Raw genomic sequence first — 15,869 nt, 5'->3', positions numbered from 1 at the left:
AAGTCTTACATGCCATTTGTAGTTGATTAAATGTCATTTTAGTCCCATTTCTATAACTCCTTGGAGATCAGATACTTAATCAGGAGCTTCTTCATCTTTAAAATATTGGTTTATGTTAAAATTAGCTTGAGTTACCTTACCTTGACCAAACAGCCAGGTGAAGGTCACCCCTGCAGTGAAACCTTCCTCTAACCCTGGCCCTCCCAGCTGTGCCTTGGGTTGGTACAGCTTAATGTTTTTAGGATAATCCCTGTGCTGTGCAGGCACGGATCCCAAGACACTGTGTGGTGCTGTCTTCTACCTCCAGTTTAATTTTTTCTCAAAAATTATTTACCAACCTCGCTTCTTGTTGAGAAGATCAAAACCCCATTGAAGGGAGGTCTCCCCTCTCTCTGGAGGATGAGAATAATCTGTTGTTGGTGGGAGGGTCTCTCTGACCAAGTGGTAACTTAGGGGAGCAAGAGTAGTTCTACACAGCACCCTGGATGACTGGGTAGCCTTATGGGTACTTTCTGCTGGTCCCTTATGATAAAGGACCCCCCAGGAGGGCAGCAGCTAACTTGTTCAGAGGGTTCTCCCCTTTTAGGTTGCTTTAATCTTTAATATAACGTTTCCTTCTTTTTCATTTCTTTCTTTTTCTTTTTAAAAGGTGGATATATAGAAAAGAAACTTTAAAAAAATCCCATAATCTCATTTCTCTATATGGTTGATTTCTAAAAATAAACATTTATTAGGTTAATCTATATCAAGGTACTGTGAGAGTTCATTATAACATTTTTGCAACTCTCCTGTAGGTCTGAATATTTTTCAAAACAAAACTTTTAATTAAAGTGATAAAAAATGTAAAATTAAATAAATAAGTAAAAATAAACATTTATAATGTTAGCAAAATCAGAGTATAGAAACATAGACAACAGAAGGTGGGCCAGCCTCTTTCTCCCTAAACAGCGCCTATTGACCTAACAGTCAATACAGTCTATGAGCTTACAGGGGCCTATGAAATGATTTAAGACCTGAAAAGAAGTATTGGTTCTAAAAGACAAAAAAGAAAATTTGTAAATTAGAAATTAAATAATATTTACTTAAATGTATTCAAAAATGTAATACTTGGTCAACTGGTCAACTATAGTTCAAGTAAATTCAACTCTTCCACAGTTATATACAAATTACATATTTAATGAGGGATGTGGGTGCATTTTATTATATTTGTTGTGATATGAGGGGGACTTCCAAAAGGAGAGGGCTCTTAAAAGACTTAAAGGGGCCCTGCTTTCCTTCCAGTCCCACCCCCTACACCCCATTTCCTTCTAAGGATAACAAGTCTGATTTGTTTCTTGTTGATTCCTTTCAGGGAAAAGTTCTGAAAAGCACATCCCTACATATAAGTGTCTTGGACCCGGCTTCACCATATACAGTGGAGGTCTCAGCATGTGTAGATGGTGGTGGAGGCTGTGTGTGCTGCCTGGGAGCCCAGTGCTCCTTCACCCCTGCTGACAGCTAGCTCTCAGCTAAACGCCTCCCTTTGAAATGCCCTTCACCAAAGGAAATTGGCTCCTTCAAGACTGTACTGTAATGACTGGTCAGTGGGGAAGTTGGTGATACAAAAGCCTGGTCCTGTGCCTTATGCCCTGGGACAGCTCTGAAGAATCATCCCAATCCCCAAGCTCCCTGTGGGATGGGCTGTGGCCTCTGATGCAACTGCATTGCAGCCCAGTTCTGCTTTCCTAGTCCTTCACTCTCTTGCAAGGCTTGCTCCTGAGGGTCCTTCCTAATAAAACTCCAGGACACTCATCCCTGCCTCAGTTTCTCCCCGGGCATCCGACCTAGGACACTGATCTACCTCATTCTTTTTAATGGTTGCATAGAATCAGAATTCCACTGAATGGCTCTGTCATGTTTCACATTCTCTGTGGATGGATACTTGGGTTGTTTCCAGTTTCTCATATATGCCTGGTGAACTCCCTCAGCTCTTTCAGGTCTCTGCTCAAATACCATTTCATTAAGATCTACCCCACACCACCTTTTTTAAAAGCTTAACCTGTACTCCTGGCACTACCTTATATTTTTCATAGACTTAACACTTTATAACCCTCTCTATAATCTTCCTACTCATTATGTGTATTGTTTATTTTTTAATTTTTAAAAATTTTAATTTTTTTGGAGTATAGTTGATTTACAATGTTGTGTTAGTTTCAGGTGTACAGCAAAGTGATTCAGTTATAAATATGCATATAATCATTCTTTTTTAGATTCTTTTCTCATATAGGTTATCCCAGAATATTGAATAGAGTTCCCTGTGCTATACAGTAGGTCCTTGTTGGTTATCTATCTTATATATAGTAGCGTGTGTACGTTCATTCCAAGCTCCTGATTTATCCCTCCCCCCAACATTTCCCCTTTGGTAACCATAACTTTGTTTTTGATATCTGTAAGCCTGTTTCTGTTTTGCAAACAAGTTCATTTGTTTCAGCCTTTTTAAAAATTAGATTCCACATATGAGTGCTATCATAAGATATTTGTCTTTGTCTGACTTACTTCACTTAGTACGATAATCTCTAGGTCCATCCATGTTGCTGCAAATGACATTATTCCATTCTCTTTCATGGCTGAGTAATATTCCATTATATAAATATATACCACATCTTCTTTATCTATTCCTCTGTCAATAGACACTTAGGTTCCTTCCATGTCTTGGCTATTGTAAATAGTGCTGCAATGAACATTGGGGTGCATGTATCCTTTCGAATTATGTTTTTTTTCTGGGTATATAACCAGGAGTGGGATTGCTGGATGTATATTGTTTATTGTCTGCATCCTTCCACAAGTCTGTAAACTCTACTACAAGGTCTTCATCTTGTTTACTCACTGCTTTACCTCAAGTGCCTAGAATAGGGCCTGGTAAGATATGTCTTTGCTGAGTGAATTCCATATTGAACATATACATTAACGAACGTTTGCAAAGAATCAACAGTGGCACTTCTAGACAGAGGACACATGCATCTAAAATTTTATAGATAGTGTTAATTGTTCTTCTGAAGGTTGTGCCAATTTCTACTCTTCTTTGGGTGAATTTTTGAGAAATAGAACCATTTAAAAATATTGGCTGTAAAACCGATAGCTAGTGGGAAGCAGCTGCATAGCACAGGGAGATCAGCTCTGTGCTTTGTGACCACCTAGAGAGGTGGGATAGGGAGGGTGGGAGGGAGGGAGACACAAGAAGGAGGAGATATGGGGATATATGTATATGTATAGCTGATTCACTTTGTTAATACAGCAGAAACTAACACACCATTGTAAAGCAATTATACTCCAATAAAGATGTTAAAATAAATAAAAATAAAAATATTGGCTGCATTTCAGACTCTACTATCAATGAATTCAAGATATTATAGTTGTGAGAAGTAGTTATTTAGAAAAACACATAGATGGTGTTGCTGTGCTCAACTAAAGCCAACTTCAGGGCAGCAGAACCTGCAGCCAATCAACCTTCCTTTTGGAAAAGTCTTCTCTCTCCGTAATGATGGTTGATGCCCACTCTGTAATCAGATACTCACTTCTCTTTAGGTTCAAAATTGACAAGAAGCGTTTCTCAACTCATAGTGTTTGCCTTGCCATCACATAGGAATTCATTAACTTATTCATAGATTGTAAAGGATTGTGAACAAACTCCAAGCATTAATCCTATTATCTTTTGTATCAATGATCCTTGAGAATTTTCACATCATCAGCAATGCCACCTTCAAAAATAAACCCATGTGATATTGATACTGAAATACCTAGTTAAGAGTTCTTACTGTAGTATCATTCTGACAAGTTTGCTGTTCTCTGTGATAAAAAGACATTGTCATTATTTCTGACAGTGCTGGTAGAAGACTTTCATTAAAATGTGCTGAAGGAAAAAATTGTGTAACTCAGGAGAGGATGGGGAAGGAGAACAATGGTAACTCTGAAAAGGTAAATATGCAGATCAGATCTCCCTCCCCACCCTCAGGTGCTCTTATACAAGGTGTTGAGACTCATAAAACTGTCAAAACTAGAATTTTAAATAAACATGTAGGTCATTTGTAGTATCTGGAAATAAGTTGATCTATTCTACTGTAGAATTTTTACCTTGGTATATTTGTATATATCTCAGCATTGTTGACTTTCATTTTGATTACTGGTCCATCACTTAACTTAGCAATATATTCTATGATTAAGTCAGGTCTCTAAGGTGCTTGTGGGAAATCACATCTGGTTCTCACAACAGTACTTTGAAATTATCATCAAAATTGCTTTTTCTTTTTTTTTTTACATTTTCCTTTCCCACTCAGGTTTCTTCCTGGATCTTAAATAACAACCGTTTTCATTGTATCTTACGAACTTGTCCAAAGGCATGAATGGCAGCTGATCAAGTCTTCTTAGAATGTGATAATAGCATGGCTGTCAACGAAACTAATGCAGGAGATATGGCTTCTCCAAAAACAATTGTTGGCTGAGAAATGTTGGATTTTATATAAGCATTGGAAAGGTTGCTTTTTCTCATTTTCCCTTAATCTTGGGGGTCAAAGTAGTGAGGCAAAAGATAAAATATAAAAATACAGTGTAGCAAAAAGTCAATCAATTTTCTATATTTTTCTACTTAGCACAGTGGTTACAAATATCTTTCTCCTGCTATATACAGCCACAAACTATGGAATCATCATATTCTGGAAGTTGGAGGGAATCTTAGAATTTCTCAAGTTCTTCCACCCATACTTTCCCAAGTAAGGAGCTGAGTCTGGAGAGGTTCAGTGCATAGTGTAGCTAGGTAGTGACAATTCTTTGTGATCACAAGTTAGTAGCAGTTGGGACCGGGTCTCAGGTCTTATGACTTCTGATACAGTGTTCTTTCCAGGACAGAATCATCTTCTAAATCTTTCCATTCTCCAGTTACTCTCCTGCCAACTCTAAACAGTTCTAATGATTGTGACTGCAGTTTTTCAACAACTGTAAGAAGTATTGGTTTCTGTTTCTAGTGCTCAATTGACAGCTCTGAGTTTTGTTATAGATGCTGTCTTGCATAGAATTCCATCTGCAACTGGAATTACCCCGGGGGTAACATGAGGTTTCTGAGTGGGAATTAATTGCAATAGAATATATGGTTATTTTCTTTCTTTACTTTCCACAGGCAATTTATAAACCTTCAAGAGCTTGTCTGCTGCTGTGAGTGCTCTGTTTTCCAATAAGTTTTTTCACCCTGTGATAATAAACTGTTAATGCTGCAAAGCCCTGGATGGATATTATTTGCCTGTACATAATGGAAGGTCTGCCTTGCTTGCCTCTCTCAATCCAAAGATAGTAGCTCAAGATAGACCACAACCCAGGATGGTGCCCATAACTTTTTCAAGCTTCTGTAAACAGGTGGTTGAACCCTATTCTAACCGTCTATTTCAGGCTGTGAGCCTGGCTGTGACACTTCTCCATTTGTGGCACACTTGTGATCCCTGTTATGTTTTGGGAGTCAAATTCCCAATCACCACCACTGCCTGTTTCCAGCCTTGGAACCTAAGCCTCCCCTTATGCTTCAAGTTTTAGTTCTATCAGGTCCACCAAAATACTTATCTCGTTTTCAAGTATATACTGCTATTAGTTTAGCTACTATTACTTTGTAAAGTTAAAGCTCATCCTGACCAAAAATCTCCAAAATGTACCTGGAGAACAACTTAGGGATGGCATTCAGCTATCTTGTTATTGCATTTATTGGGGTTGTGATGACCAGCGGTGATGAACATATTTAGTCTCTACATCTCTAAATATAGCTCCAATTTTTCCAAAGGGATTCTTAGAATGAGTATCAATATTTCAAACTTTCTTTGCTCTCCCTCATGTGCCCTTTGGTCATTGTGGGTGCAAATAAGAGAAAAATGCCAAGATTAAAATGCTTTTCAAACTTCCAACATATATCAGGGAGATAGTGTTTTGGGAAGGATCCCTGGTGTTCTCCTTACTTACTGCAAGTAATAATAAATCCTTCCTTCTCCTGAAAAAAAAATTCCAACATGTAGCCAGAGCCCTTAAAAAATACTAAGTTTCTGGCATTGGTGGTATAACTGATGAGGTTTTCAAACGGAAAAGGGAGGTCTGTTAGGGAGAATTGAAAGATCACCCTAAGATTCTCAACCCTGGCATATACAACATGCAATCCCCCACTTTTTTTTTTTTTTTTTTTTTTTGCGGTATGCGGGCCTCTCACTGTTGTGGCCTCTCCTGTTGCGGAGCACAGGCTCCAGACGCGCAGGCTCAGCGACCATGGCTCACGAGCCCAGCCGCTCCGCGGCATATGGGATCCTCCCGGACCGGGGCACAAACCTGTGTCCCCTGCATCGGCAGGCAGACTCTCAACCACTGTGCCACCAGGGAAGCCCAATCCCCCCACTTCGAGTGTGGACAGGATTGTGAATATGATGGGATTCATTCCCATGATTAGGTTACATTATATAGTAAAGGTGAAGGGACTTTTCAGAAGTAATTAAGGTCATTAATCAGTTGAATTTGAGTTAATCAAAAGAGAGATCCTGGATGAGCCTGAACTAATCAGGTGGGCTTTAAAAGGGATTTGGGCCCTTCCTAAAGGGAGAGATTTGAAGCATGGGAGAAATTATTCTGCTGGCTTTGAAAAAGGATCGGAGGGCAGCCTCTAGGAGTTGAGCGACCCTGGCCAATAACCAGCAAGAAAACAGGGGTGTCAGCCCTACAACCGTAAGGAACTAATTTTGCCAACAAATTGAATAACCTTGAAACTGACCCTGAATGTCAGATGAAAATGCAGCTAGCTGACACCTTGATTTCAGCCTGGCAAGTCACTAAGCAGAGAACCCAGTTATCTTGGACCTGAATTCCTGATCCATAGAAACTGTGAGATAATCACTGTATGTTGTTTTAAGCCTCCACATGTGTGGTAACTCGTTACATAGCAATAGAAGTGAATACAAGAGGGTCTACTTGAACTTCATTCTGATATTTGATGGGGCAATGTGTGACTGTCAGATCATCTCAGAGGAGCCCTGTCTCCACCAACCATAAGAGGGAAATGGCAGTAGTGATGGCACAATGATCCTGCTGGTCCACAGGCAGTTATCTCCCCAGGTTCTTCTGGATCAGTTACTGCACAGAGCCAGGTGAGAAGCACCACAAGTTTTAAGTGGTTGCAACATTAACAAGACGCAACATTTATTCGGGGTGCCTTAGGGAAACCTCAAGAGTAACCCCAAACCCAAGCACAGGCTAAAGATTAAGACACTGACTTGAGGTCAAATTAAAAGATGAGTGCCTACCAGTATGGGCTGGGACCTGCCATCGGAGTCACAGCCTCATTTTTAAGCAGTAAAGCCAGCATCATCTACTGGTTATACCTGAATCAGGTAACAAAATCTAGAGGTTTTGGAGCACAGTCCACCAGAAGAAGGCTGCACTAGGCTGTATATGTGCAAAGGTCAGATTACAACAGGACACTGAAAAAGATAATGCACAGTAAATTCAACAGGTAAGCCGCCAGTTGATGGATGGAAAACTTTATAAAGGTCCAGCAAAGCCCAAAGTCAAATGGTGAGGTGTAGTCGCTGACTGATAAGAAACAATAGCAAAGAGTCAGACCTACGAGGAGCAAAGCAGTCACAGGTGAGTGCACCTGTAAGTGTACCAAAAACACCTGCACATGACACCCACAGGGCAGCTGATAGCTGTCTTTACCGTGGAAGGAGCTTATATTTAAATTTTTAACGAGAAAGTAAATCCTTTGTCTATAATAGAACCTTCTGAAGCACCAAGTTCATTATAAGCCAGGGCAGTTCCGGACACCATTATAACTGGAAGCACCCAAAACACTGTACTGTTTTATGACATAAACCATGAGGAGAGCCGTATAATTTGGTGACCATATAATTTACTGTTCCATGACTTATCACAACTTCAGAAACTTTTAGACTGCACATTTTTAATTTTGGTTCAGAAAGCTGGCAATCCTGAGTGTTGCCAGAGGCAAGATGCATTTGAGAGCCACTAAATCTCAAACATTTTCCCTAGGAAGTAGGATGCCTTCAGGTTCCTGTCCTCACTCTTATGAAAAGACTCTGTCCTGTTCAAAAAACAAAACAGGCTCTTCTACTTTAATCTGATTAATTTTTCCATCTGCATATGTAATATTCATGGCATACCTGGTCTTTCAATTAGCAACAGAAAAAAATTTGCTTTCCAGGCTCTCATGCAGAGGGCAACGTTTATTTGACCACCATCTGCTTCTTGCCAGAGCTCTCCTGATACTTGACAGACATGGAATTAGGAGAATGCAATCTATCCATTCTTCCAGGGAGTCTAAGTTCTATCAGATTAGGTATCTGGCCCTTCAGCTGTTTGTGACCATGGTCCATTAGAGTGGGGTCAAAGACCTCAGCCCTGCTGGTTTTAGGAGTAACAGTGAATTGCACCAATTCATGGCCCATCACAAGATCCTCATGCCACAGAGATACCTTGAGAACACCTGAGTTAGATGATCTGCAAGCTGTGTTACCTGTGACTTCCCCTGTCCTGCTCTTCACTCTCTACCCTCAAGATGAAATGCTACGGCTACATTATCATAGACACGTTTAGGTTGTACCTTCAGTTTTCATGAAGAGTGGATATAAGAAATAGTCACATGAAGAATATTCTGACAAACCTTCACTGATGAAGACATTGTCTATTATATTTTCTCTTTGTATATGAGCCAATATGGGACATTTCTTCAAAAGTTTAATACAAGGAAAATAAATTTATCTAAATAAACTAAGTCTTGTTTTATCACTCAGTGAGATAGATAATCTACTGGTAGCCAAGAATCTCAGAGTTAAGGTCAATGTTCAATTATATTATCCTTGATATATATCTCCTCCCTACCTGCATATTTCTTTTTGTATTTGTATTTTAATACCCTGTGATGAATGCCTTTTATTGAGATACCTCAAATCCTTTTAGGGAGTAGGCTATTTATATATTTTAAAATGTTCATGCGGGATGATAAACACAAAGCATTAAGGATATATTATAAAAGCCTAAATCTTATATTCTAAGATGCAATATAATATAATGGTTAAAAGCCAATTCAGCCACTCCTGACTTTGGATAATGTTTAACCTCTCTGTGATTCAGCTTCCTTACCTCTAAAATGGAGAAAATAAGAGTGCCTCCTCATAGGGTTATTTTGAAGAATAAATATATTAATATACAGGAAGCACTTAGAACAGCAAACACGAAAAACAATTTGCTCTTATTATGTCATGAGCTAATGTTAAACTCTATCAGTACATGGTATGATCAAAATGTCATAGCCTATTTGGCTCCTGAACTTTATCCATTCAAACGCAATGTGTAATGCTTACCTACTGTGGCAGATGCTGATGAGAGCAGAGATTTGCCCCAGGAGCCCCAGCCTGCCCAGCCCCCTCCACGTGGAGAGGAATCCACGGCCTGCAAAAAACCAGATTACCCACAAGGTCAGCAATTTCATTCATCCCTGAATGGAAAAACACCCATTCATTTGAAACAAAGAGAAGATTTTAAAAAAATCACCAACAACCATATCTCATTGGCTTATAGTTTATAAGGGCCATAAAATATACCAGTCTACATTGCAATGTGTACTTTGGAACCAAATTGGTTTGTAGTGGTGTTGGCTTCTGAGGGCTTAGCTTGAGGTGAGAAGGGAATTTGATGTCAACTAAGACCCAAATCTCCCATTATCTGGAAGACAGGGATAGGGCTGTGGAGGAGAGGGAGAGATTTAGTATTTTAGGGTACACAGTGATTTGTTAAAACTCCAAAACAATCTTGACTCATGCAATTTTTACAGAACTAAAATAATGTGCTCTTCAAGGTAGGGTTAACTTTCAAAAATCTGGGGTGGTAGGAGGGAGCTTTGGCATGGATGGTAGTAGGCAAAGTGTCTAGAAAAGCATCAAGAAGCTTGGAGATGGCGAATAGCAACAGGAAGCCTTTTGAGGTAGACAACTTTCAAGGTGTCCACTCCACTCACAATGACCCCTGTAACTATATCTCTCACTGTCCCTGGGCTCACTTGATTCAAATTCTTTTTCCTAGGTATTTTGATTGGGACTGAGAGATTCTGGTTCAGCTTGAATAGAAGATAAAAACTCAGACAATGTGGGGTGACCATATTCTACCCACCATGCAGACTAAGAGTTAAGAGAAAGCATAGTGAGCAGAATCCTCTCTGAGATACGCTCAGAGAAACTGTTTGGATTCCAGAGAGCTTCTCAGCCTCTGCTTCCTGTCCCTCTTCAAGGCCCTACCGCATTCCTACTTTTGGGTTTTATGAGATTCCAGCACAGTGTTTCTCTCTCCTTTAATGTTTTGTTCACTGTTATGTCCACAGAGCATAGAATTCATGGCGTATAATGAGTGCTTAATAAATTTAGTTGTTAAATAAATGACTGAAATTCATCCATTTTCTTAGGTGTGCTTAGTTTCTGTTACTTGCAACCAATGCATCCTGACTCGGTGGAACCACAGCTTTCCCTTAATATCCAGGAATGCATTATAGAAAATGAGGCAAGAACACATTAGGAGATGAAGAATAACAGCTCTTTCACTCCAAGAAAAGAACGGAAGACGTTAAGAAGGAAATGAAAAATTCCTACAGAGTTTCTAGATTCTATAACTTTCGACTCAAGGCTGGTCCATCATCATCCCCAACTTCCTTCTGCGTGCAGTCTTCCACTCTTATCTTCCACTCTTGCAGATAAGGGTGGCCATGTGAAACAGTTTTGACAAGTGAGATATAAATGGGAAAGGTTTTGCTTTCATGATAAAATACACAGTTTTGTCTGGTGCCGACTCTCCCCTCTCCTTTTTTCCTGCCCTGAATGTGGACCTGATGCTTGAAACTGAAGCAGCCATTTTTGCTGCCATGAGGGAAAGGCCAGGGAATCACAGAGTCACTGGTCCTGGTACTGCTAAGCTACTAAACAAATGTGAGTTGTTGCATATCTCCATTCTTTCTGTTAAGTGAGAAAAAATTAATTGCTATTTTGTAAGCTAATATATGTTGGGTTTTAGTTACTTGCACCCAAATGCATTCCTAAGCGATTCACCGCGTAAATATCAAACATCATCCATGAGCATAGACTACTGGTCAAGAGTAAAGGTTATGGAATTAAATTGCTTGGGTTTGACTCCAGGCTCTGCCACTTGGACATGTTAGTTACTCAAGTCTTCTAGCTATCACTGACTCATTACAAAAATGCAACCATAGGTATAAGAACCAATAACCTCACAGGGTTATTGTGAAAGTTAAAAGAAATAATTCGCTTAAAGCTGTAAGCATAGTGCCTAGCACATAATAAATACTCCAGAAATGTTAACTAGTAATAATAATAATAATAAGTAACTACATTTTTAACACTAAGAAGCAAAAAGTTTTGAAAGTTGGCTGACATTATTTTTCTGTTTGGAAACAATGAGAAGCTTGTTAACATGAATGGAAATACTCAAGATTCATGACAGTCTGCTTTCATTTTTGGTGTCTACATTGATTTACTTCACTTCAGCAATGAAGCCAGTGGCCATTTTATACCATCATGAAGACATATGTAAGTTGGTGATTAATATAGTTCTTTCATGGGACCAATCTCTACCTATGTGATTAGGGAGAGTTAATACACTTAGGGGTGACAGCTTCTGACTCACATTTACAATACGTAATATGCCGTGACAGCTGGTAATTTGACTAGCAAATGGAAATTAATGTTAAATGAGTCTAGAACTTTTTGCAGTGTGACTACTTCAATTGCTTTATTAATAAAGCTCCTTTGACATTGAGCTGTGACTTCCTGATCAGCTAAAAAGAATATTTGTTATCAATGGCAAATACTCAAATAACTAAATGTGCACATTTAATATAAAACCACAAAAACTAAATGTTTGACATGAATTATAAATATATCTCATCTTGAGTATTGTCTCCACTTTAAATAGCTTTAATGTCACATGCTTATGAGACTACAAATTAGGCAGCATGGATCTATTCAGATCTCCCATTTTCATATATGGATATTTTAAAGCTTTTTTCTCACCCTCACCCATGTAACCCCCACCTCCTTTACCAGAGAACTTCACATCCTAATTTACAGAGAAAACAGAAGCCATCAGATAAGAACTCTCTCAACTTCCTGTCCCTTCCTCATAAACTCACAGAAGAGTGACCGCATATTGTAACAGCAAATCAGACTTGGTTTGATCAAGAGGGATCTCCAAAACTCAACTGGAGATCATTTAAACATCTATAACTGTTGTGTGGTCCTAAGAACATGAAAGAGTGCAAGATTCTATCAAGTTCGAAGTTCTTTAAATATAAAAGACATTTATTTATTTTTAGGCTATCAAGTTCAAAGGTATCATTAGATAGAAAAATATGCACAAATCTTAGAATTCCATCAAATTCAAAGGCCTTTAACATTTAGATAGAAGATATATGTACCTCTCTTAAAGGATAAAGACCAACCTGGTTGTCCTATTTCCTTGGGTAGATCAAGAATCAGATACTGTGTATAACTTTGGTCTTGGGATGTGGACAGTAGGAGTTATGAGACCAAAGCCTTTTTAAGTTTTGTAACTTGTGACACAGCTGTTCTAAAAAGGGCCCAGTGTGACATTTGGGAGGATGTAAATTACTCTGGAGGCCTGCAGCTCTGTCGAAATATTTGCTTGAAAATGGCCTCAGTTATTCCCAGGTAATCTTCTTCCTTGGTGAGTATGCATCACTCAACTCTAGGAAGATTTAACATCAAATATGGAAAGGTTTAAAGCGTGAAATATGCTATTAATCATTTTGTGCATATTTGGTCTTTTCTATACTACTGATGTTTAAGGAATTTGACTGATTAGAGTGACAATTTTTTGAAAATCAATTTAAAATGAATAATTGAATTATTAGACTTCTGATTTTTAAGTTGAAATCTTCCTAAGTTTATGCATAATGTTATGCCACCTAAGGGGTTGTTTAGTCTACTCTATAAATTTAAGATTTACAACAATTTTTAAGTACTCAGCAAGATTTTGTTTAAGTAGATAAATGAGGTACTTAAAATGTATATTAAGTTTATAGATGTAGTTTAAAAATATTTGACAGTGTTTAAGTTGGCAAAAAGGACCAAGCATTAATCAAAAGCCCCTTGAAAGTGACTGTTCAATTATGTTAGGCTTCTAAATACAGTAAGATTTGTGAGATGAATGTAAATACTAGGGAGAATTGACATTGTGAATCTGTAACCTTAATATATTGAACACTAATTGTTTAAACCAAATTAAAAGTCTGAGTAGCTTTTTCTTATGGACAAAACACAGACTAGCCTACATCAAAAACCTATCTCAATACAAATCTAACTTTACTGCATCCCCAGTCACAATTACTTCCTCCCCTTCTATCATAACGGAAATGATATCTTCGTCTTAGTTGTAATTATCACCTCCATCTGAACTCCTCTGGGCCTGGGAAGGTTGGTTCTCCCTTTTTTCCTGGTTTTTCAACCTTTCTCTCTGGCTGCTTCCCACATTTAATGATGTGCACGATTCCTCCATCTTAAAACCAGCAGATGAAAATCACGATGACAAAATGTTTCTTTCGAACTTCTCTGGCTTCTGCTCCATGTCCTTCTTTCTTCTTCAACTCTTAAAAAAGATGCCTGCCTTCTGTATCCACCCCCTCCACTCCTCTACCCACCATGCTGACTCTCCCATGGTCACTATTTCATGAAACCATTCTCACCAAGATCACAATGGCTTCCTCATTGTCAAAGCCATGGACTCATTTTAGTCATTTTATTTCTTGACCTCTCAGTAGCATCAGAAGCTTAAGCACTTTTCAATTCTTAAAAGACTCTTCTCATGGCTTTCATGACCTATCTTTTGACTCTTGCTTTTTTTGTCCATCCCTTATTATGATGATTTCAGTTTACTTTAGAAAGTTTCCACATGCATATTGTGATATTATGGAAGCTCCTTAGATTAAGATACAACCCAACTGCATTCCAATAAAATACACACAGTCCAGGTGGTCAGCTGGCATCCTAATCAGGAAAGCCATACCCCAAAGGCAGCTATAATGAACACTTCTATTATTTGCATCTGTATTAACGTATGGTGCTTTGCTAATTAGCATACTGAATTACAGAAATGGGTTTTAACTGGTAAACATGGTGGACTGTTGACTAGCATTTTAAATATCTGAAAGGGGTTCTCGATGGTGAAATTAAAGGTGTTAAACACTTGTAGATGGTTAAATATATTTTAGAGCCTCTTCCTACCTTTACATGAATAGGGTGCAAGAAAGGGTTTTTCCCTGTACTAAATGATCTTCTATCCATCTCTGAACTCTGGAGAATTCTGGTTTCTGATGCCAGGTATAAGGGAAGAAACCCCTGCCCCTAGAATTCTAGACATTTGCGTTGAATGCACCTTTCACGCAGGGTAGTGGTCAAAGCACCTGAAAGTCCAAAACAATGGCACATTCTCAAGCCTACATGAGTTCTCACAAGCTATCTTTAACTTTCTTGTCAATTAATGTTTAATTTTAAAACGTCAGTGTAGTATAATGCGATTTGAGATTTGATTTCATTTATAGAATGAACTTTGCTGGCAATCACAACTTATCAAAGAGCGGTCCATGACCAAAGTGGCTTAGAGACAGGAGACTTCAGGGCCAGGTCCTTGGCCTCTGTGCTTTATTTATGTATAACACCTGGGCAATCTTACCCACTCCCATTACTTAAATAACATCCAGTTGCTGCTGGCCTCCAAATCTCTCTCTATCCCCTGGGCTCCAGACCACTATAACCAACTGCCCACAAAATATCTTCACTTGGATGTCTCATCTCATGTTCAATATGGAACTCACCATCTTCTCAATTGTACACGATTCCCGTATTAGTGGTTCCCAAACACGGGTCCACAGACTGACTGCAAGAGTATTATCTGGGGGAACTTATTAAAAATACAGAGTTTTGGCTTCTACTGTGATCTTTTGAATAAGAATCTCTCGGGCTTCCCTGGTGGCGCAGTGGTTGAGAGTCCGCCTGCCGATGCAGGGGACATGGGTTCGTGCCCCGGTCCGGGAGGATCCCGCATATCGCGGAGCGGCTGCACCCATGGGCCGTGGCCGCTGAGCCTGTGTGGCCGGAGCCTGTGCTCCGCAACGGGAGAGGCCACAATGGTGAGAGGCCCGTGTACCGCAAAAACAAAAAACAAAACAAAACGAAAATCTCTCAGCAGGCTTCCCTGGTGGCACAGTGGTTAAGAATCCGCCTGCCAATGCAGGGGACACGGGTTCCTGCCCTGGTCCGGGAAGATCCCACATGCCATGGAGCAACTAAGCCCGTGCACCACAGCTACTAAGCCTGCGCTCTAGAGCCCGTGCTCTGCAACAAGAGAAGCCACCGCAATGAGAAGCCCACACACCACTATGAAGAGTAGCCCCCGCTCACCGCAACTAGAGAAAGCCCGTGCACAGCAACGAAGACACAACGCTGCCAAAAATAAATAAAGTAAATAAATTTTTAAAAAAGAATCTCTCAGGGTTTCTACCCTGAGAATCTGAATTTCTAACAAGCTTCCCAGGTAATTCTAATATACCACCAGATTTAGGACGCACTGCCCAATATAGCCATAAGGCAACAGCATCCACCTGGTTGCCCAAGTCAAAAATCAGGTGCCATGATGGAGAGAGGCTTAAAAGGAGAAAAACTCCAACAGAATTGGAGCAAACTCTACTCACTCATTTAAGAGGCAAAACTCTATCATCAGCATGTCTTGGCCTATGTTCTCTCATCTTTGTCTCTGTTGATAGCAATTTTATTGCCCTT

General features: G+C 39.4%; 1 protein-coding gene across 3 annotated transcripts in view; it reads right to left on the bottom strand.

The window, feature by feature from the left end:
- Positions 1-15,869, bottom strand: part of FAM114A1 (family with sequence similarity 114 member A1) — a 63,359-nt gene that overhangs the window by 34,955 nt on the left and 12,535 nt on the right. For all 3 annotated transcript variants that reach the window (XM_073805157.1, XM_033856933.2, XM_033856931.1), the window contains one exon: positions 9,375-9,462. In XM_073805157.1, the coding sequence (XP_073661258.1) occupies positions 9,375-9,462 (88 nt within the window). The remainder of the gene's footprint in view (positions 1-9,374; positions 9,463-15,869) is intronic.

The sequence above is a fragment of the Tursiops truncatus genome, chromosome 5, assembly GCF_011762595.2.
Source record: "Tursiops truncatus isolate mTurTru1 chromosome 5, mTurTru1.mat.Y, whole genome shotgun sequence".
Classification (NCBI taxonomy): domain Eukaryota; kingdom Metazoa; phylum Chordata; class Mammalia; order Artiodactyla; family Delphinidae; genus Tursiops; species Tursiops truncatus.
This window is presented reverse-complemented; position numbering and strand designations above follow the sequence as displayed.